This window comes from Loxodonta africana, chromosome 17, assembly GCF_030014295.1.
Source record: "Loxodonta africana isolate mLoxAfr1 chromosome 17, mLoxAfr1.hap2, whole genome shotgun sequence".
In the NCBI taxonomy this organism is placed as follows: domain Eukaryota; kingdom Metazoa; phylum Chordata; class Mammalia; order Proboscidea; family Elephantidae; genus Loxodonta; species Loxodonta africana.
In genome coordinates, this window is record NC_087358.1 from 75,249,565 (window position 1) to 75,273,136 (window position 23,572).

Genomic DNA, 23,572 nt, shown 5'->3' on the forward strand with positions numbered 1-23,572 from the left:
TGGAGACCCATTTTCACATTCTCCTCAAGGACCATGCCATGAGACTGTGTTATAAGTTAAAAAGTTATAATCAGGTCTTGGGTGCAGTAATAAATGCGTTCCGGGGAAGTTTAGGGTGAAGTCAGCTCAGTTGGACACACCCTGCAGCCCTCCGTGAGCAGACGGAGCCAACTATGAAACAGAAAGGGGCCGAGACTCTCATCAGGGCAAGCAAATTTTTTTAAAGTTCTAACAAGAGTGCCCTTATGGCATGGCTTTCTTTTAGCCCTAAAATTTAAATTAAAAAAAAATTTTTTTTTCTCTTCTTAGGCTTTATCTTCCAAGAAATGAATTGGATAATCCCCATAAGTCAAAAACCTGGAAAATTTACCGACCGGAGTTTGCGGTAGAAGTCTATTTTGAATGAGATATATACCCTACAGTTATAATGTAGCTGGTACCTCATTTTAACTACAGATAGCATTTTAGCATATAATCATGTTTTTCCCTACCCTGTGAGTGTTTATATCTTTTAAGTATATAGGTAGAATTCTATTAAATACATACATTTGCTGATCTTTTTTTTTATTTTTCAAAAGAATACTCAAAGTTTTCAATTTGCTATTTAGATAAAATTGGGACACAGGAACATTAGGTATCATTTTGAAGAACTCTGAAATAGAATGTTCATATTCAAATAACTGTGGTATTTAAAAATTGTGATCCCCCCCCCAATACTGGGGATTTATTTATATGTGTTTGGACCAGTACTTGTTATGAACTTTTTTCATTGTAATTTCAGATTTATTAAAAATGTAATTTGTATCTCCTTCCTCAATTTGATTTATAAACTAGTAAAAAACATCAAACTGGAAATAAAGACTAAGTTTTAAACCCAGAAAGGAGAAATGTTTCACAAAAACAGCCCCCCCCTCCAACACACACACACTTTTCATGGTGCTTCAAGCATCAGTTGGGTTGCTTACATGACAGTCTTCCTTTAATTACACAAATGCACAAACATGCATCCCCAAGGAGAGTGAAAGACCTCAGTAAGCATGAAGGAAAATGAATCTTCAGTAACCTCTGCTTTTATGTATCATCCTAAGTGAAGTTAAACGGAGCACTTGCTCTTACAGTAATCTAGATTATTGTAAAACCTACCACACTTACCCCCACTGAAATGAGCTCTGCGTAGCCAAATTTACCTAGGCTTGGGGAACCGTGAAGGCAGGCTACCTTTTCATTATAAACACTGGTTAGTCCCGTGTCCATTGTTACTGCTGTGGAGTTGATTCCAACTTATGGCAACTCCATGTGTGTCGCTGGAGAACTGTGCTCCATAGGGTTTTCAATGCCTGGGGTCTTTCCAAAGCACATCACCAGGCCTTCTGAGGCACCTCTAGGTGAACTCGAATATCCAACCTTTTGGATAGCAGCTGAGCATGTTAATCATTCAGGCCACCAAGGAATCCTTGTGTCCTTAGATGACCATTATTTTCACTTTGGTACCGGGTGCTACCTTGTTCTAAGTGCCCTTGGTTCCACCGTACTTTAAGGCCAAAACTGTCCTTGAAAACAGTTTTATTTTGGCTTTATTGAAATTATCCTTACTGGAATGATTTTCCTTTTATTGGTAAAGAACTCAATAATCTAGACTTAAGTTGAGTTCATCAGAAAACAAAAAGTATAGCAACTAATAAAAACTGGTGTCTGTGCTAGAAAACGTAATATCCTCATTCCTGAGTAAACCTTGCTGCAGCATTACTCACAGTCGTCAACAGGTGGAACAATCCAAGTCTCCATCAACAGAGGAATGAACAAAACGTGGTATTACATACAGTGGAATACTGCATATAACCCAGCTTAAAAAAAAGAAATCTTGACACATACCACCTCACGGATGAACCTTGAAAACGTGAAATAAGCCAGACATGGAAGGGCACATACTGTATGATTCGCCTTATATGAAGTACCTATAACAGGCAAATCTATCTGGACAAAACATGATTAGTGGTTACCAGCGGCTGGGGCGGAGGTTTTAAAAAGTTGAGTTGATAGCATGTAGGCAGTTTTATGGATTGAAAGCATCCCTCTCCTCTAACTACAATTAGACTGGAGACAGCAAATTAAAAATAAAAAAGCAAAAACCAACTTTACACTCTGCAAAAAACACACACTAAAAAAAATAGTTTGTGGGAGGAAAAAATAGGGTTTGAGGCAGACCACTCAAATTAAGCAACTGTATAACCAATGCATTTACAAAAACAACTTGGGCCACCCACGTTGGTGGCTCAGAATGTCTGGAGATCACCACCAAACAAAAAACCAAACCCAATGCCGTCGAGTCAATTCCCACCCACAGCAACCCTACAGAACTGCCTCATAGGGTTTCCAAGGAGTAGCTGGTGATTTCGAACTGCTGACCTTTTGGTTACAGCCGAGCTCTTAACCACTGTGCCACCAGGGCTCCTAAATAATCGTAAAACCAAAAAACCAAACCCAGTGCCGTTGAGTCGATCCCCAAATTTTCTTAAACACAATATTTTGTATTAGTGTATGTTTTGCCTGGAGTACAGATCTGAAATGGTACAAACTGTACTCAAATACTGAATGTGAATTAAGCAAATAGAATGAAAACAAATTCTCCCAACCTGGGTCCCCACTCCTTGTTCCCACTGACTACGACGTGCTTCAAGCGATTTCTATTTATTTAGTCAAATCTTTACTGGACAACATGTGAAAACAAGGTCTGCTGACAATAGGGCTAACGGGCATCGGCACATGCACTGTGGAGTCCCACTTCCTGTTGGAAGCCAGCCCGCTTCCCAGTCTGCTTTAAATCCAGGCCTGTGAGGACGAAGCACCACGCACAAGCCACCGATCATCTGAACATGGAGAAAAAAGTAAAGTAGAAAATGGTTTCCTTTGAAAGAAAAGGCAGATGGAAGCCCACCCTGCAGCTGTTGCACACACCAGACACCGTGCCAAGCGAGCATCCCGGCCGATTTTTGCAGCAGCCGTCAGTCAGCACCCTGTCTCCCTGGCCTGCCTGCACAGGCACCATGGCTGCAGTTAGCACAGAGGCTTCACGGAGAGCCGAAGCTGACAGAAACAGGTGTGATGTGTCTGCATTCTGCTGACTGTGACGGACACACAGGCATGGACCACTGGAAATCATGGTTAGTGCCCGCTTGCTGGCACTCTGCAGGCTGCTGAAGAACACTCCATACTGAGGGACCCTGCTGCTCTTGGCAGTATGGAAAGATGGGGCTTGCTTTAGTGGTGGTAAGAATGACCCTCTTATACCATATGGCCAAAAAAATAGATCCCAGGGATCCCCAGGGATCAGATGAACTGTGGGTCTTTTGTGCCAGTGTATGTAGATACAGATATATGGTATACTTACAAAATTACTTTTCTTATTGTTTCAATACTTTATAAAGTCACATCCCATATATAATCATCATTAAAATTCTGACCACCAGTACCAAATTTTAGAAGGCTCCAGCACTTTGAAAGCATGGCAAGGAGTTATAGGCCATACGGTAAACTTCAGGATGAGTTAACCCTGCCATTACTCACTGCAGAGTGCTAGCACTAAGTTGTCTAGTTCTGTTACAAAGAGGGGAGGGGACTTCGCTCACGAGCACTGTCACTTGATCACCAAACAGGGATGAGGCTTCTCCTGGCTTTGGCATGCTGTCCCTGGAACGGTTTGTGACTGGTATGAGGCAGAGAGGACAGTGAGTGGGCCGAAGTGGATCAACAGCCCCTAGATGGGCAAGGAGAACACCCTGGAATCCTACCCAGGCAGGGGCCCAGAGACCAGAAGCTAAGAGTTGCTGTCAGCCACATAGGTCTCCATCAAAGCATGGCAGCACAGCCCCGTCTCCTCAGCCCTTTCCTCCGTTGGAAGCCCAGCAGAGGGAAACACTTTGGAGAGGGAGGAAGGGAAGGTGGTGTAAGAGAAGGCTCTAGGCCGCATCCAGCAATGCAGCTGGAGTGAGGAGTATGATCCCACTTAGAAGGCAAATGGCAGGTACTATGTCAGTGAGAGCAGAGCATCTTGGGAAAATCCAGGATGCCTACTCCAAAACTCAAGAATGTGGAAGCCACACCAGAACACAGAAATATTCTCTTAAAAATCCAGATGGATATTTTGGTTTTCAAGCACCACACAAAAACTTTAAAACTTCAACGTGTACAGTGCACATGTTAAGCAGACTTTAAGCTGACCTTACATCTTAAATGGGTTACACAATCATTTATAACCATCTTCATAAATCTGCTCAACTCTGGGTTTTTCTGGCAATATCTGAGATGAAACATGGAACAAAATTGCATTTCACAGCACATAACCATCCAACCCCAAGTGCACATACAGGTTCAAGAAAAAGCCCTGGCAGACCTATGTTCAGCCTTCCAGTGGAGGTACACAAGGCCACTGGCTCACTCTATTTCACCAAGGGGAAGAACAGCAATTTTTCTATTTCAATACAATATGGACAGAATTTATAGATGTAAACTAGAAGTTCTCCCATAAAGTTTAAGATTTAAGGTAGAAGCAGGGAAGACAAAAACAAAATTCTCATGAAGTCAAAACAATTGCACATAGTTCTTGTACTCTGTGAAGCCCTGAGATGAACTGTGGTCCTCAAACGAGTGCCTGGGTCCAGGTCCGCAAGGCACCTCACTGCGCTTCAAACTGGCTCATCATCAGCTTCCTGCTGTATTCGTAGGCCAGAAACAGGGCCCCGTTGGCAGGGAACGCACGAACCATAGTCGGTTTCAGTCCAGAATACAAAGCCTTTATTCCTACAAGACAAAAGGGTGATCAAAGACGGAGATAATCCTCTCCTTGGAAATGCCCATGTAGCTGCAGAGCACAGAGATTTTTATACTTACTCTACAGCAGCACCCAAACCCAAAAAGCAATGGATTTATTTTCAGGTTTCCCTAAACACACAAATGGAAACAAGGACACTTGTCAGGTCTCCAGGCCAAGGTGATCCATGCTCAAGTAACATACGCCAGTTCCACGCTTGGTTAACATCTGTCCAATGAACTGGGCAGAGCTGAGGCCTTAGGAGGCCAGATGGGGCAATCACAGAGCCGCTTGCAGTAGCAGCTCTGCAGCTTTGCCTGGGGCGCGAGGACCACCGGGCATAGAAAAAGCACTGCCCCCTAGAGGTCAGAGACCCTGTTTTAGTACTAGCACTGGCTTGAAATTACTTTAGCAAGGCAATGTCGACTCACAGAGACCCTACAGGGCAGAGGAGAGCTCCCCAAAGGGTTTCCATGGCTGCGATCTTTACAGAAGCAGACTGCCACATCTTTTTTCCGCAGAGCAGCTGGTGGGTTCGAACCACCAACCTTTTGGTTAGCCGCTGAGCACTTAACCACTGTACCCCAGCGCTCCTGGACTGATATTAAATGGGGGAAAATATGTTCCCAGAATTGTTACGAAAATTACATAACGTAGGTGTAAACACTTCATAAAAGTAGGGAGTGATATGCAAATTTAAGTGGGATTTCTATTAATACACATGGTGTCTGTGCTCTACTTGTGACGTGACTTAAACAGTGTCCGCATACTACCGCACTGCTACTCTGCTCCCAAGTTTTGAGATGCATAGTGGATGCTGGAAGCACAGGTCTTTACTCTGGTTTCGTAAAGCTAGCTTCATATAAACCTTGCTCACAAAATCCTTACCTTCCTGCATAACTCTAAAAAAAAAAAAAACTCTAAAAGCTGACACTAAATCCTACAGACACTTCTTAGCCCATTTCTAATCCCAGGAGTCCTAGCATTAAGGATGCTGTACATCCTTTTAAATCCCTGCAGTTAGACGACGTCTGATAACATCTGTCATGTAAAACAGGTGGTGCATCTGTCCCCTTAGGCAAAGCCCATATTTTAAAAATTCCCTCCGGGTGATTTAGAACAAAGAATCCTGACTGGTGCCTGGCCTAGGGGTCTGGAACAGCGACTTGAAAGCAAGCTAAAGAAAGGGGTCTGGAAGACAAATCCACAAACGTGGGTTCACCCACACTGCTAAAAACAGCGTGTGAGGTGGGGAACAAGAGTGGTCATGCGAGATCACACCTCCATTAAGACCAGCAGCGGGCGCCACACACTCCAGGCATTCCTGCTCTGTTCCTGCAATCAGCAGACTCACCTTCATTCTTCAAAACACGTACAAAGGTTCTGATAAATCCCGCCTGTTTTCCAGTCATGGAAAGAACCTGAATTCTGGATTTGATACAATCCACTGGATACACAGCCAACCAGAGACAAATTCCACCAACTCCACCACTTAACATCAAAGGGACAGGGCCTGGAGAAGAAAAAGAGCAGTGTTTTGTCCCTAGGACAGGTGACACATATAAGTCAATGTAGTAATGGCTGCAGGCAGGTGAAAATACAAATGCGAATGCTGGGAGTGTGATTCTTTGAGGAAACTGTCAAAAGGTCTTATTACCAGGCACCAAGGACACAGGTTCGGTTTGATCGTCCATGTCCACTTCTGGGTCTCGTCAGGACAAGAAACCCTAGTGAGGGCTGTTTTAGGCTGCTCACCGAGATGGAGGCCCTGCCTTCCAGAGGGCTGGCCCGAAGGGGCCAGCAGGCTCACAGCAGGTGACAATGCCTGCCCATGGGGTTGGGAAGGAAGGTCAAAGACCACAGCCATGTCTTTTTTCAGCTTGCTCACTCTAAATATTTTAACATCCTATAGCCCCAATTCTTCCTTTGAAAAATCAAGATTCTCTTATTAAACTCAACAGTTAAGTCTGGGAGCTTGACTCGTAGTTCCCAGAATAGATCCAAAACACTGAAAGGAGATATTAAAAAAAAAAAGGTGACTCACCTGAGTCAAACATTGCATATAGTTGTGCCAAGTGGTTAAACAGAGCAAGCTACAAACAACTACAGTTTTCACTGCTCTCAAAACACTATTAAGATTTATTAACAAGTTTTAAACTTATTACAAGATTATTTGTAGCAATTTCCCTGTGGGGAAAGTAATTCCTGTACTTCTTCTCCACCTAAATTGGATCCAGGACAAATTAACAAACATTATTCCAATCAAAGTCTGGGAGGTACCGCTTCAGCCCCTGGTGCTGGGGAGTTAGGAAGCCTAGTGTAAGGGTGCTGGCTAGCAGTCTAAGGCCACATTACTTGCTGTATCCAGAAACTCTACTGCCAGGCGGACCTCCCTCCACCAGGGGGCACACAGGGCAGAGAACCAGCAGCAGCCACACCACTGCGGAGGGAGAACATGTATCAAATTGCTCTCACGCAAATACATTTACCTAGTTCATCTTTTGATCTCCCTGATGCAAAAAACGATCGGCTCAGCTCATAGCCACCGAAGAAGAAGAAATAGCCCGGTACTTCTCGAAGTAAAGTGCTTGACAGTCCATGGTAGAAGCCCAAGGGGCCATCCTTCCTAAGGATACTCTTCACAACAGACCAAACTGTACTGGGAGGAGAGAGAGTGCGGCACAGTTACGGCAGGCAGGGGAGAAGGGAGGCCGGCAGCATTCGCACCCAGTTAGTAGGGTGATTAGGCACAGGAACAAAGCCTGATATAGACACAGAGGAGCAAGGCATTATGAGGTAAAAGCCAGCCTTCTGTGGGAAGGAAACATTTTAGAGACGTAGAGATACTTACAACAAATTTTTGTCATTTAAATTATTCCATGGTAAACATTTTATTAAAATGGATGCACACATTTCTAGATTCACATTATCAGAAATGTAAAAGAGCTGATGCCCACTTTCCTACAGTGAATTAGCAGTGGTTAAAAAAAAAAAAAAAAAAAAAGCTAAGGCTGCCAACCAAAAGGTCAGCAGTTCGAATCCACCAACCGCTCCTTGTAAACCCTATGGGGCAGTTCTACCCTGCCTTATAGGGTCGCTATGAGTCAGAACCGACTCAATGGCAACGGGTTTGGTTTTGTTCAATTACAACAAGGAGCTACTCAAACTCAGCAAGAATAAAATGGTATTGTATCTGCCCACTCCCTGACCTCCCCCAATTCCTATCTTCTCACTCTTTCTTTTCATGTGGTGCGTTTTGAGGGAATTTCTTCAGTGTTTAGGGTTTGTTTTGTTTCAATGCAGAGAAATGAGCAAAGGAGTAAATGCCACATGAAGGCAGGATGAAAGACAGCCTGGCACTGCTGCTACAATTCTGGCTACTGTGACTGTGAGGAGAACAAAGCCCTGCTGCTGCAGCTGCCTGATACGGGACCACTTTCACCCAGAGTCCTCCTGCGGCAGGCCCAGGCTCCTGTACTAAGTGCACCTCAGTGAACGCCTCAGTTTTCATTTCATTCTCAGAGAGCAGGCCACTCAGCTTGAACTCAGCAATGAACGATCAAGCCCCAAGGTAATAAAAGCCACATGCTTTTAATGATTATCTTCCTTCTGAGGACTCCAGAAGTCTTCGTTGGGCATTACTTCCCGCAGTACCACTGGCATTCCACATGTGGAAGAGAACACAGTCAACCACCTGACTTCTAATCAAGTCTTCACCCCAACCCAACCTAACCCAGTGCCATCGAGTCAATTCTGACTCATAGTGACTCTATAGGACAGAGTAGAACTACCCCATAGCGTTTCCAAGGAGCACCTGGCAGATCTGAACTGCTGACCCTTTGGTTAGCAGCTGTAGCATTTAACCACTACGCCACCAGGGTTTCACCCCAAGGCTGCCATATACCCCATACCCAAGATACAAAGTCAGACTTTGTATTTTACTTTCTTGCAAGGTGTCCATCTACCTAAATCTTTTTGATTTAAAAATACTTTCTTTAAAAATATCTTAAACTGAAACAACCTGTACATCCATCAAAAGATGAATGGGTACACCAAATATGGTCCATACATACAAAATATTACTCAGCCGTAAAAATAAATGAAGTTCTGTTACAAGCTACAATATGGATGAACTTTGAAAACATTATGCTGAGTGAAAGAAGTCAACCACAAAGGGACAAATATTGTGGATCCCACTTACATGAAAGACCTGGAACAGGCAAACGCACAGGAACCAAACCTCATTAGTGGTTACCTGGGGTGGGGGGTGGGGGAAGGGGGACTCACTGTGTACAGGACACTGTGCTTGTGATAAGCATGACGAGAAAATGTGGAAACGGACAACAGCGAGGGCTGCACAACATGAGGGACATAATTCACGTCACCAAACTGCACGTGTGAAGGACACCGAAATGGCAAATGATGTCACATACGTATTTACCACACTTTAAAAAAAAAAATCCTCAAACTACTTGGGAACGACGTGAAGGGACTCTCTGGGTGCCACTAACGTTCTATTTCTTAATCCAGCCAGTGGTTACAAAGGCATGTTCATTTTTTAAGTATTTATAAATGTGCACATTTTACAATTTTTTATGACTTTACATTCCTGCATGCTGTATTTCAACAAAAAGTTTAATAGTTACACTTTAGACTTCTAGGTAAGTGTAACTATTAAACTAATGAAATCTCAGAGGTACAGAAAACAGGCTGCTCTTACAAACCCCACTCTCGCTGTGAGGAGGCTGATAATCTGGAAATCATCGGTTTAGCTACTGCTGTTTCCCAGTTATCCACAGCAACAGCCAAGACTGGAACTCCTGTCAGCCAGGAGTCAAGGTACATAAGCACGTTTGGGGATTCATAAACTGTTTGTCAATGATCAAATAAATCACACTGTGTATGACATATGCACCCTCACAGGGCGGCTAGGATCTGTTCTCCAGGCTGAGGTGGTAATGTGACACTGAAGACTGGCTCTCCTTCACAAGCATTTTGGTGAATGTTTTCAGAACTTGAGTCCTTCAGAGAGGTTGTGGGAAGGGGAGGTAAAGGAAGGTGCCCCTCTAATCTGAGGTGGTCACCATGAACACCCACGTTATCACCCTGGAATAGGCATAAATATTTATCTCAAAATCTAAATGGGCACTTGCTGAAGGCTCAGCTCTCAGACACATGCAAACCTGGTAGGGTTACCAATGGGGCAAAGGATAAAGCTACCCACTATGTGCCCCAAAGACACCTGGGGGTCATGCCTTATGCACCCAAGAGGCCAAAGGAGCAAAAGCTCCTGGCTTCTCCATTTCTGGAGGAGTATCTGCCTAAGACATTCTGTGGGGTAGTGGGTCTAACCATCACAGACAGTCCTTTCAGAAAATTATCTTTTAACTAGTCGGGAAAGCATTCTAGAAACATGATCAAGAATGTTTTAGAATAGATAAAAGTGTCTATATCTGCCTCGTGATTTTACTACAATACAAAATAGATAAATGACCGATACACCAAGGTAAGAGAGACCTGACCGCGTGTGCCCACGTGGTGCTTACTTCTGGCTCGTCGCTACCTTTCCTGATGTCTCCATTTCGTACATGGTCTGCAGCCGGCACTTGACAAGCTCAGTGGGGCAGAGCACCAGTGCAGCAAACGCAGAAGCAAAGGACCCAGCAGCCGCATTCTGGAGGTCACTGAAAGGACACAAGCACAGGAGACTGTGGCTGTCAGTTCACTCCCTCCTCCAGCACTTGCCACAAGGAAGGCACCGGGAGAGGCAGGGAGAGCAACAGTGGAAGGAGGGAGCGCTTCCCAGCACCTGCTGGAACGTCACAGGCTGCTCCTCCAAGGTCCCACAACCTGTGAAGGTGATAGCAATACCCCAATTTCTAGATGGGGAGAATGGTGCTGAGAGGTTATACATACGTGCCCAAAGCCACACAGCAAATAAGTGGGGCGCAGGATTCAAACGCAGATGGCTCAGGCTGGCTGCCAAGCTCATGCTCTTTTTATGAGACAAGCAGAACAGCGTGGAGGGGGAAACTTACCCACTGTGCCACCACCCAAAGGATGCATCATTAATACTTTGGTGTTAATTAAACTAGGTTCTCAGGCCAGCCCGACATGCGACATATAATGTAACCGCCTCAGATGAAGGCGAGAACAAAATTTTAACTGAAACGTTGCAGCAGAGCAAAAAGGCTTCCCTGTTCAGCTGACAACCTCCTCGCCAGAGGGGAGGCAGCAAAGCTGCAGGGGCAAGCCAGCTCGAGCCAGCCGCTTGAGGGCTTCAGAGGAAATGGTTAAGGTGAAAATCTAAACCAAAGAGGGGGAATGAATGGACACAAATCCCCAAATCGCCTAAACTCTTATGGGTTTTAGCACCGCCAGCCACAGCTGCTAGTGGGACTGTGAAATGAGAATCCAGTAAGAGTTCAAGAAAAGTCTGAAAAACAAATTGCTAGGAAGGCTTCTCTGAGGATTCAAAAAAACCAACCGCCGTCAAATCAATTCCAACTCCTGGTGACCCTGTGTGTGTCACAGCAGAACTGTGCTCTATAGGGTTTCTAATGGCTGATCTTTCTGAAATAGATCACCAGGCCTTTCTTCCAAGGCGCCTCGAACCTCCAACATTTTAGTAAGCAGCCAAGGACATTAAACGTTTGTACCACCCAGGGACTTCGAACAGAAAATCCCTTGCCAAACCCTGCGATGGAGTTTCCTCACAGGAGTGCTGCCGGCACTTCGTCTGGGCTGATTCCTCGCAGTGCAGGAACGACTGACCAGCTCACAGTAGGACAACTGGCTCCCAGCATGTGCCCATTAAATGCCAGCATGTCACTAGAACAACCAAAAGCCCCTGGGGGTGGTAGCACCCTCAGCCAACTTCCCTGGGTAGAGAGATCTGTGAGCAAAAGCCGAATGGACCTAAACATTCAATGATCCTCTACTTATAGCAGTATTAAACACCTCAAGGGCTGCTCCAGTCCTGCAAGTCCCCGTGCCCTGGGTCTGGCCTTTGCAGTGGTAGAGGCACAGCAGGTATATAGGGGCCAGGCCAGCCTCTCCCACACCCTCTCCTCATCCCTCTGAAGTTGGCTAGGAGTGAGGTTTTCTTTCAGGAGGAAGGTGCTGCCTTCAGGGCACTGGACTTCCTTTGAATTTTGGAGAGTGAAACGTAAGACTATTTAACAGACAAGAGCTAAATACACACAGTTTCACAGACTGTAGAGATTTTGTCCAGTGCTACTGAGTCCAGCCCTCCCTCCTCCCTTTACTCCGACTGAGCTTAAGATGGCTCCTGCTGTCTTGCAGCCAGCAAGTCCACACCTGGTCTCCTTCAGGGACTGTCAGTCTGCTGACAGGCAACAGTCAACTGGGGTCATCAGCCAGAGCGAAGGTGGCAGTCAATAAATGCAGAGGCCTCTTAGCCCCGAGCCATGGTAAGGATGGCTCAGACACCTGGACCAAGGCCAAGCATACTACTCAGGGCAACGACCAGGCCAGATCAGATTGGCCAGGGACTTTGGCTTTCTAATGACGACTTTCCCTACCAGCACTCACTGTGAGCCTGGGCCCAGGCTCTACCAGGAGCTGGAATGGAAACGGCACAGGTGTAGGATGGGGTTTTTTAAGAATCAACCGCTGTCCTATATTCAATGCAATGTACTGAACACTCCCGCTTTGTGGGACCCCAAGTGTCCAAAGGTCATGCTCTGGGACAGATAACCAAGGACAAACACTGGCAGGATTACTGCAGATCCCCACCAGGCTCTCACAGGCTGTGCCTCCTTCTCACTGCTCCTGCTCAAGCTTTCCTCTAGATCTAACCTCTCCCAGACAGCCCCAGAGCCCCGACTGAGGTCTGGTTCCCAGCTCTCTCCTATTACGCCGGCGGTTTTGAGCACGTCGCTCTCCGTACCGGTTTCCCCATCTGTAAAACAGGATAATAGCCCCTGGCTTGCTCATCTAACAGATCAGGGTGAAGGCTGAAAAGCAGATACTTTGCGTCAGAGCTTTGTAAATGCTAATGACAGTACTCCCCACCCCCACCCCCACCCCACCCCCCAGTAATAAGCAACTGCTGTCTGCAGGATGAAAGAGAAAAAGTCTCCAAGCTCAAAAAAGATCAGAGTGCTGGGCTGGACAAAGTTAAGCAGGATGGTTTCTTCAGCAAACTGAATGACACGCACCTACTAAAACAACACGATGTACACAGCACAATTCTCTGCTTCAGCCGGATGCCCAGCCTTTTTAGGAACACCAACTCAACGCTCTGAAGACAGAGCAGAGAAACACAGCAGCAAGGCTCTGCTGTTCTCCACCAGCAAAGCACTGTGCTCCTGCTTCTTCCCTCCGTTCATAGCCTGAGGGACAACGGCGGAGAGACAGGCAGAGCCAGGTCCCTAATGATTCCGCTCAGCAAGAAGGCAGAAAGCATTGCCTTTCCCACATGGCCGGGTGACTGCTGTGCCCGGGGAGGAGGACGAGGCCTTCTTCCGGAACCTCACGAGCTTTCCCATTCCACCCTTCTCTAGGAACTCTGGGGAAGAGCTACACTCCAGGACAAGAGCTACACAACAGGGAGTTCAGTCTCCAGTGGGAGATGCCACACTCTCCAGCTGGGTCCCCTGCTTATTTCTTTACTTCTTCCTCACTTCCATGTCCCTAGGTGGTGCAAATGGTTAACAAACTCGCTGCAAACCAAAAGGTTGGAGGCTTGAGTCCACCCAGAGGCACCTTGGAAGAAAGGCCTGGCAATTTACTTCTGAAAAATCAGCCACTGAAAACCCTATGGGGCGCAGTTCTACTCTGACACACACAGGGTCGCCATGAGTCTGAAGTCGACCCGACAGCAACTGGTTTTTTAACATCTATATGCTGGAGGGTTCCATGCGCAGCCTCTTTTTTAGCTCTGTCTCCCTGGGCAATTTCATCCAGTCCTGGGACATTAAAAAACAAGTGTCGCCCATCATGGTAGAAGCTCTAAGGAAGTACACATCTTTAGGCCTCCAGGCATGTCCAGAGAACAGGTCTGCACAAGGGATCTACTTCATCGTGTGGGGCCTATCATTGCAACAGGGTTTCCACCTCCTACCAAAACAACCATTGAGGCTGCCCTTTGCCACCATGAAGCTGATATAACCATTTCAAATGATTTAAAAATAAAGCAGTGTTCATAGGAGTGACAGCTAAACATCCCAGTGGTTTCCAAATTAATTTCGGTCTCTGTATAATAAATCCCTAAGGGATGACCCAGCACAAACCAAGGTCTGATGGCTGGGCAGCTGGCATAGTCTCAGATGCCTTGGACCCTGCCTAAAATCCTGTTTCTCGTCAAACTCCTTCCAATATTCTGCATTTTGACGATGACATGGAACCCAAAACTGGGGCCCCAAGGTGATCTATGATTTGATCCCCTCACGCTTCTGCCCACAGGGAGGTAGCGCCATGCCCAGCATTTGAAGTGCACATTCCTAAAGAACAAAAACATAGGGTGGCTCACTTTCAGTGGTGGGTCAGGTGGAGCTTTCCTTTTGTGTAAAGAGTATGTGTTCTTCAAGTTTATGTGATGAACCTCTATCGCAGAGGACATGATCCTATATATAGAAAATCCCAAGAGTTTATAAGAAAACTTCTAGAGCTAATAGAGGAATTTAGCACAGTTGTAGGGCACAAGGTCAACAATGAAAAATCACTAGGGTTTCACCTGGAGCAAAGGAGAATGAAGAGCACTGAAGACAGAAGGTAATTATGAGCCCAAGAGACAGAAAGGGCCACATAAACCAGAGACTACATCAGCTTAAGACCAGAAGAACTAGATGGTGCCCAGCTACAACCGATGACTGCCCTGATAGGGAACATAACAGAGAATTCCTGATGAAGCAGGAGAGCAGTGGGATACGGACCTCAAATTCTCGTAAAAAGACCAGACTTAATAGTGTGATTGAAACTAGAGGGACCCTGGAGGTCATCATGGTCCCCGGACCCTTTGTTAGCCCAAGATGGGAACTATTCCTGAAGCCGACTCTTCAGACAGGGATCACACTGAACTATAAGACAGAAAATGATACTGGTGAGGAGTGTGCTTCTTGGCTCAAGTAGACACATGAGACTGTGTGGGCAACTCCTATCTGGAGGCAAGATGAGAAGGCAGAGGGAGACAGGAGCTGGAGGAATGGTCACGGGAAATGCAGGGTGGAGAGGAGGAGTGTGCTGTTTCATTACAGGGAGAGCAGCTAGGAGTATATTGCAAGGTGTGTATAAGTTTTTATATGAGAGACCAACTTGATTTGTAAACCTTCACTTAAAGCACAATTTAAAAAAAAAAGTAGGATTTTTATACACCAGCAATGAGAAATCTGAAAGGGAAATTAGAGAAAAGATTGCATTTACAATAGCATCTAAGAAAATAAAACATCTAGGAATAAATCTCACCAGGAATGTGAAAGACTTATACGCTGGAAACTACAAAACACTGCAGAAAGAGATTAAAAAAGACTTAAATAAATGGAAAGATGTCCCACATTCATGGATTGGAAGACTTAATATTGTTAAGATGTCAATACTACCCAAAGCTATCTGTAGACTCAACCTAATTCCGATTAAAATTCCAACAGCCTTCTTTACAGAAATGGAAAAACCAATCCTCAATGTTATATGGAATGACAAGAGGCCCCTGTCATGGATTGAACTGTGTCCCCCAAAAAATACATGTCAACCTGGTTAGGCCAATATTCCCAGTATTCTGTGGTTGTCCTCCATTTTGTGACTGTAATTTTATGCTAAAGATTAGGGTGGGATTGTAATACCACTCTTACCCCAGGTCACTTCCCTGATCCAATGTAAAGGGAGTTTTTTCGGGGTGTGGCCTGGACCACTTTTTATCTCTCAAGAGATAAAAGGAAAAGGAAGCAAGCAGAGAATGGGGGCCTCACACCACCAAGAGAGCAGCACCAGGAGCAGAACGCATCCTTTGGACCTGAGGTTCCTGCACTGAAATGCTCCCAGACTAAGGGGAAGACTGATGCATCACAAGCACCTTCCTCCACAGCCAACAGAAAGAGAAAGCCTTCTCCTGCAGCTGATGCCCTGAATTTGGACTTGTAGCCTCCTCGACTGTGAGAGAATAAACTCTTTGTTTAAGCCACCTACTTGTGGTATTTCTGTTATAGCAGCACTAGATGGCTAAGATTGAATCTGGTACTGAGAGACAGGGCTGCTGCTCTAACAGATACCTAAAATGTAGAAGTGGTTTTGAAACTGTGAATGGATGGAGAAGCAACAGTGACAGAGGGCAAGCAGCAGCATCAAACTGGCAGCAGCAAAGAACCTGCAGCAGCAGAGCCAGAAGACCAGCGCGAGATGGCACTGGAGCTGACTTACAGAGCGAGAGAGCTCAGTGTCTGTGCGCAGGAGGCTTCTGGCGGGGTGGGGTGCCTCTGGGCACTTATCGGTGGAGCTAGGCTTGCCGGCCCATGGAGCCAGAGAGCTGAGTGTGTGCAGGAGGTTTCCTGGTGGAGTGGGGTGCCTCCAGGAATTTACCGGTGGAGCTACAGAGCTTTGGAACACTTGCCCCAGCAGGGCAGATGTGGCTGTGAGACCAGGGGAGCTGAGAGGCCAAGAAACCAGGAAGCAGAAGCTGAAGAAACAAAGAAGCGGAGCTGCCTCAGTCTCAGAACATACGGCCATAACCTCAGAGGTTTCAAAGAGTGCAGTCACGGTCTCTGGTGTTTCTAAGGGTGGAGTGGCCACGCCTAAAGCCAAAGGATCAGAGTTGCTGTCCCAGTGGGCCTGAAGATGGAGCTGAAGCCTAGGGCCGAGGGGCCTCCACTCAGTATCTGGAGAGTGTGGCCAGTATCTAGAGTCTAGAGGGCACAGCCATTGTGTAAATTGGTTCAGAGAACAAAGGATTATTTTCAAAGCCTTGAGGGCTAATGTAACGTGTTCTGCTGACTGGCTTGGTGCCTGTTATCCCTTCTTTTCCTCCAGTTTCTCTTGTTTGTAATGGAAATGTCTAGCTTGTGCCTCTTCTGCCACTGTACCTTTGGAAGCAGATAACTTGTATTCTAGATTTCACAGATGAAGAGGAACTTCTGGATTTTGAACTTGCAGTTAAGACTTTTGCTATGATATGACAAGGTATATATGTTTTGCATGTTACAAGGAGGCAATTTTTGGGGGGCCAAAGGGTAGAATGTCATGGATTGAATTGTGTCCCCCCCAAAATATGTGTCAACTTGGTTAGGCCAAGATTCCCAGTATTGTGTGGTGGTCCTCCATTTTGTAATTGTAATTTTATGTTAAAGAGGATTAGGGTGGGATTTTAATACCACTCTTACCCAGGTCACATCCTGGTTCCCTGGGGTGTGGCCTGCACCACCTTTTATCTCTCAAGAGATAAAAAGGAAGCAAGCAGAGAATGAGGACCTTATACCACCAAGAAAGCAGCACCAGGAGCAGAGCGCATCCTTTGGACCTGAGGTTCCTGTGCTGAGATGCTCCCAGACCAAGGAAAGACTGATGCATCACAAGGACCTTCCTCTACAGACGACAGAGAGAGAAAGGCTTCCCCTGGAGCTGATGTCCTGAATTTGGACTTGTAACCTACTTGACTGTGAAAGAATAAATTCTTTGTTAAAGCCATCCATTTGTGGTATTTCTGTTATAGCAGCAGTAGATGACTAAGAAAGCCCTGAATAGCTAAAGCAACGTTGAAAGAAAAGAATAAAGTAGGACTCACGCTTCCTGATTTTAAAACATATCATACAGTCACAATGGAAACCCTGGTGGCATAGTGGTTAAGAGCTATGGCTGCTAACCAAAAGGTGAACAGTTCAAATCCACCAGACACTCCTTGGAAACCCTATGGGGCAGTTCTGTGAGTTAGAATCAACTAGACGACAACGGGTTTGTTTGTATATAGCTACAATAATCAAAACATCCACGTACTGGTATAATAGTAGACACACAGACCAACGGAAAAGAAATGAGATTCCAGAAGTTAACCTACACATCTATGATCAACTAATTTTTGACAACAGTGCCAAGTCCATTTGATGGGGAAAGAAGAGTCTCTGTAACAAACGGTGCTGGGAAAACTGGATTTCCACGTGCAGAAAAAAAGAAACAGAATCCATGCCTCACATCATATACAAAAACAATTTCAAAATGGATTAAAAACCTAAATGTGAAAATGAAAACCATAAAATTATTAGAAGAAAATGCAGGGTAACATTGCCAGGTCTAGCATTTAACAATGGATTATCCAATATAATAATAATAATTTAAAAACATAAAAGACAAAATAAATGGGACTTCATAAAAATTAAAAACCTTTGTTCATCAAAACACTTTACCAAAAAAGTGAAAAGAGAAGCTACCAACTGGGTAGTATCTTTGGAAAGCATACATCTGACAAGAATTTAATAATCAAAATATATATATAAAACTTTGACCACTCAATGACGAAAAGACAACCCAATCATACAATGGGCAAAGGACTTGAATAGACATTTTACCAAAGACATTCAAATGGCCAGCAAACACGTGAAAAGATGTTCAACGTCATTAGTCATAACAGAGATGCAAACCAAAACCATAATGAGATACAATTTCACTCCCACTAGGATGGCTAAGATTTATATATGTGTGTGTGTGTATATATATATAAATGGTGGTAGAATAATGTGGAAAATTTTAGCAGTAATGGTTGTACATCTTGAAGAATGTAATCAATGTCATTAAATTATACATGTAGAAATTGTTGAATTTGTCTATGTTTTGTTGTGTGTATTTTGCACGCATACACACACACACACACACACACAAAATAACAAATGTTGGTGAGGATGTAGAATGCATAATGGTACAGCTGTTGTGGAAAACTGTGGTTGTTCCTCAAAAAACTAAATATAAAACTACCATATGACCCAGCAACGCCACTCCTAGGTATAAACCCAAAAGACTTGAACGCAGAGACTCAAAAAAAGACTGTACACCAATGTTCACTGCAGCACTATTCACAATAGCCAAAAGGTGGAACAACCTAAATGCCCATCAACAGATGAATGGATAAACAATACGTGGTACATACGTACAATAGAGTATTACTCAGCCAGCCGGAAAAACGAAGTCTTTATATATGCTACAATATGAACTCTAAGACATTATGCTGAGTGAATAAGTCAATCGCAAAAGGACAAATATTGCATGACTCACTTATATAAAAAAACAAGAAAAGGCAAATGAATAGAGACCTAAGTTTATTAGCGGTCACCAGTGACGGGAGGGAAGCGGGAAAGGAGAAGTTATTGCTTATGGAGTACTGAGTTTCTGTTTATGATGAAGGAAAAATCACACTGATTAAGGGTAGGGTTGCACAGCTGATCAACTGCTGTGAATTAGTTGTACACTTGTAAAAAGGTGAATTGGCAAAGTTGTGATATGTTTACAACAATGACTTAAAAAAAAAAAAAAGAGTAGCTGCTAAGGCTGTTTATGTATAACCAAACACCTCATGGGATTTGGTTCCTTGGTTTGGAAGTTTAGGGTCATGGTTTCATGAGACATCCCAGTGGACTGTACTAATAATGTGTTTAGTGCTTCTGTTCTACTTCCCAGTTGGTTGCATAGTGCCTGAGGTCTTAAAAACTTCCAAGCAGACACCCAAGGTGCAGCAATTGGTCTCTATTCACCCCGAGCAACAGAGTAAGGAGAGTCAGGGAGAGGAGGAGGATATGGAACGTGTGGCTAACTGCCTCCATGAACAGCTGCCTCCTTTGCCATGAGATGAGACGAACTGGATGGTGCCTGGCTACCATTACTGAACATTGTGATTTAAAGGTTCTAGAATTTCAAATTCTTATGGAATCCAGACTTTCAGGAGCTATTGAGGCTGAATAAAAACCACTGAAACTATTGTCCTCAGGTAATTTAAAAAATATATATCCCTTGAAGTCTTAAAACCAAATAATAGTTTAGCTTAACTAGTAAAGAATGTCTGTCTGGAACACTATACTTTTTTATGAAGTATCTATATGGGATTAAATTGACAACAACTCCAAAAATTAGATAGGAACCTTAGGGGGCAATGAGTTTATGTTAACAAGTGAGGTTGAGGCTGGTTGCACAACTTGAATGTAATCCCTGTCACTGAACTGTACATGCAGAAAAGGCTGAATTAATGTATGTTCTGCTGTGTATATTCTCAACAACAAAAATAAAATTATAAAGAAAAAAGTTTATATGATGACAATGTATGATTTCATAATCAGAGACAAGTCACTACATTAGAAAAGAAAATCTTTTCTGTATTAGAAGAGAAAATAGGATATCACAGAAAGCTTGATTATACGACAGTGGGTTTTGTGTAAGCAAAAACCGTGTCAGTGTCTTCGGCTCACCTCAGCTTCGCCTGCTTGTCCAGTCCATTCACTTTCCTCACCGCCTGCTGGCAGAAGCCGTAGCACATGAAGAGGACAGAGTTCTCAGCAATGTTGGCAATCAGTGCTGGGCTGGTGCCCTTGTAGAAGCCCTGGAAGCCCACCTGGGAGTAGGTCTTCAGACAGCAGTCGATGAAGCCCCGGTAGAGGGTGGGAAACGTCTGCATCTTCACCTTCATTGTGTCGAAGGGCTGCCCGGTCAGGACACATGCGGTGCCCCCTGCAAACCAGGACAGCACATCATGGCCTGAGCCCCCCCGGACAGCATGTCACGGTCTTCACCCCCAACCAGGATGGCTTGTCACATCCTGCACCCCCCAGGAGAGCATGTCACGGCCTGCGCCACCCAGGACAGCACCTCATGACCTGTGCCCCCAGGACAGCGTGTCATGGCGATGTCACCCAAAGGTAGCCCAGGACAGCACATCACAGCCCGTACCACCCCAGGATAGCACGTCACAGCCCAGCCCACCCCAAGGTAGCCCAGGACAGCATGTCACAGCCCATACTGCCCCAGGATAGCACATCACAGCCCATACCACCCCGGGACAGCATGTCACAGCCCATACCACCCCAAGGTAGCCCAGGACAGCATGTCACAACCCATGCCACCCCAGGACAGCATGTCACAGCCCATACTACCCCAGGTAGCCCAGTACAGCATGTCACAGCCCATGCCACCCCAGGTAGCCCAGAACAACACATCACACCCCATACCACCCCAATGTAGCCCAGGACAGAACATCATAGCCCATGCCACCCCAAGGTAGCCCAGGATAGCACGTCACAGCCTGTGCCACCCCAAGGTAGCCCAGGACAGCATGTCACAGCCCATGCCACCCCAGGACAGCACATCACAGCCTGTGCCACCCCAAGGTAGCCCGGGACAGCACGTCACAGCCCATGCCATCCAAAGGTAGCCCAGGACAGCATGTCACAGCTCACGTCCTCCCAAGGAAGTCCTCCCAAGGAAGTCAGTTCATTTTTGCCTCTTTTCCCTCTGAATCCCCTAGCAGAGTTCAGTAAGCAAATTACACAGGTCTCTGATGTGCCAGTCACCCAGCTTCAGCCCTGCGGGAGCCCACACTCAGCAAGGAGAGAACATGTGGTCACAGTCATCACGGGACGCCTGCCAAGCTGAGGTGCGGCACAAGGCTAAGGGCGTCAGCAGTGGTGGAAGTCCTGGACGGTGACGGAATCCTGAGCCTCACCTGTGCCACTTCACACGTGTGACGCGAGAGGAGTGAATGAGATGACATGAGGGTTTCGCACAGTGCCTGCTAGACAGTAGGTGGTTAATAAATGGCAGTCACCGTGTGCGCGCGCGCGCATGTGTGCGTATGCGTGTGTGTGTTTATATGTGCGGGGTAGGGGAGCTATAAAAGGAAGGAAAAGTCTAGGAAGAGATCATCTCTCTTCTCTGCCTCAGCAAATGCCCTAGAGTACTGATGGCTCTCAGGAAAATAACAGAGGGAAGACCAGCAGAAGAAAAGCAAGGAGCCGGGCTAATTAATCCCTGAAGAGCTAAATACTTGACCCTACGGAAAAATCTCTTTAATCAGGACTCTACCAATTAATTATTTATCTTTAGCTAGGGAATGGACTGCAATTTCCCTTTATTATGAATGACACCTACATTTTTAAATTTTCGTTGTGCTTTAAGTGAAAGTTTACAAATCAAGTAAGTCTCTCACACAAAAACTTATATGCACCTTGCTACGTACTCCCAATTGCTCTCCCCCCTAATGAGATAGCCCCCTCCCTCTCTCTACCATCTCTTTTTGTGTCCAATTCACCAGCTTCTAAACCCCTCTACCCTCTTATCTCCCCTCCAGGGAGGAAAGGCCAAGATAGTCTCAAGTGTCCACCTGATCCAAGAAGCTTGTGCCTCTCCAGCATCCCTTTGCATCCCATTATCCAGTCCAATCCCTGTCTGAAGAGTTGGCTTTTGGAATAGTTCCTGTCCTGGGCCAACAGAAGGTCTGGGGGCCATGACCGCTGGGTCCTTCTAGTCTCAGTCAGACCAGTAAGTCTGTTTTTTTTTTTTTTTTACGAGAATTTGGGGTCTGCATCTCACTGCTCTCCTGCTCCCTCAGGGGTTCTCTGTTGTGTTCCCTGTCAGGGCAGTCATCGGTTGTAGCCGGGCACCATCTAGTGACCTTCTGGTCTCAGACTAATGTAGTCTCTCGTTTATATGGTCCTTTCTCTCTCTTGGGCTGGTAATTACCTTGTGTCCTTGGTGTTCTTCATTCTCCTTTGGTCCAGATGGTTGAGACCAACTGATGCATCTTAGATGGCCGCTTGCTAGCGTTTAAGACCCCAGACGCCACTCTCCAAAGTGGGATACAGAAGGTTTTCTTAATAGACTTTATCATGTCAATTGACTTAGATGTCCCCTGAAACCATGGTCCCCAAACCCCCGCCCCTGCTACGATGGCCTCTGAAACATTCTGTTTATTCAGGAAACTTTTTTGCTTTTGGTTTAGTCCAGCTGTGCTGACCTCTCCTGTATTGTGTGTTGTCTTTCCCGTCACCTAAAGTAGTGCTTATCTACTATCTAATTGGTGAATACCCCTCTCCCATGCTCCCTCCCCCCTCCCATAACCATCAAAGAACATTTTCTTCTCTATTTAAACTATTTCTTGAGTTCTTATAATAGTGGTCTTATACAATGTTTGTCCTTTTATAACTAATTTCACTCAGCATAATGCCTTCCGGATTCCGCCACGTTATGGAACGTTTCACAAATTCATCACTTTTTTATCAATGCATAGTATTCCATTATGTGAATATACCATATTTATCCATTCATCCATTGACGGGCACCTTGGTTACTTCCATCTTTTTTGCTACTGTAAACAGTGCTGCAATGAACATGGGTGTGCATATATCTGTTCGTGTAAAGGCTCTTATTTCTCTAGGATACATTCCAAGGAGTGGGATTGCTAGATCATATGGTAGTTCTATTTCTAGCTTTTTAAGGAAGCACCAAGTCAATTTCCAAAGTGGTTGTACCATTGTACATTCCCACCAGCAGTGTATTAGTGTTCCATCTCTCCACAGCCTCTCTAACAATTATTGTTTTGTGTCTTTTGGATTAATGGCAGCCTCGTTTTTTTTTTTTTTCCCCCGTTGGCGTGAAATAAAATCTCATTGTAGTTTTGATTTGCATTTCTCTAATGGCTAATGATCGTGAGCATTTCCTCATGTATCTGTTAGCTACCTGAATGTCTTCTTTAGTGAAGTGCCTGTTCATATCCTTTGCCCATTTTTTAATTGGGTTATTTGTCTTTTTACAGTTGCGTTTTTACAATACCACGTAGATTTTATA

At 45.2% G+C, this 23,572-nt stretch overlaps 2 protein-coding genes across 3 annotated transcripts in view; one reads left to right on the forward strand and one right to left on the reverse strand.

Annotated features, from left to right (window-relative positions):
- The window catches only part of LOC100654884 (phosphatidylinositol 3,4,5-trisphosphate 3-phosphatase TPTE2-like), a 311,464-nt gene extending 310,721 nt beyond the window's left edge, over positions 1 to 743 (forward strand). Inside the window, exon 25 of the mRNA XM_064270194.1 lies at positions 310 to 743. Within this exon, the coding sequence (XP_064126264.1) occupies positions 310 to 406 (97 nt within the window). The 3' untranslated portion in view covers positions 407 to 743. The remainder of the gene's footprint in view (positions 1 to 309) is intronic.
- SLC25A15 (solute carrier family 25 member 15) overlaps positions 726 to 23,572 on the reverse strand; it is a 40,948-nt gene continuing 18,101 nt past the window's right edge. For both annotated transcript variants that reach the window (XM_003412581.4, XM_023551357.2), the window contains 5 exons: positions 20,203 to 20,461; positions 10,354 to 10,491; positions 7,297 to 7,466; positions 6,162 to 6,320; positions 726 to 4,797 (listed from right to left, as the gene is read on the reverse strand). In XM_003412581.4, coding sequence (XP_003412629.1) covers positions 4,673 to 4,797; positions 6,162 to 6,320; positions 7,297 to 7,466; positions 10,354 to 10,491; positions 20,203 to 20,461 — 851 coding nt within the window. In that variant the 3' untranslated portion in view covers positions 726 to 4,672. The remainder of the gene's footprint in view (positions 4,798 to 6,161; positions 6,321 to 7,296; positions 7,467 to 10,353; positions 10,492 to 20,202; positions 20,462 to 23,572) is intronic.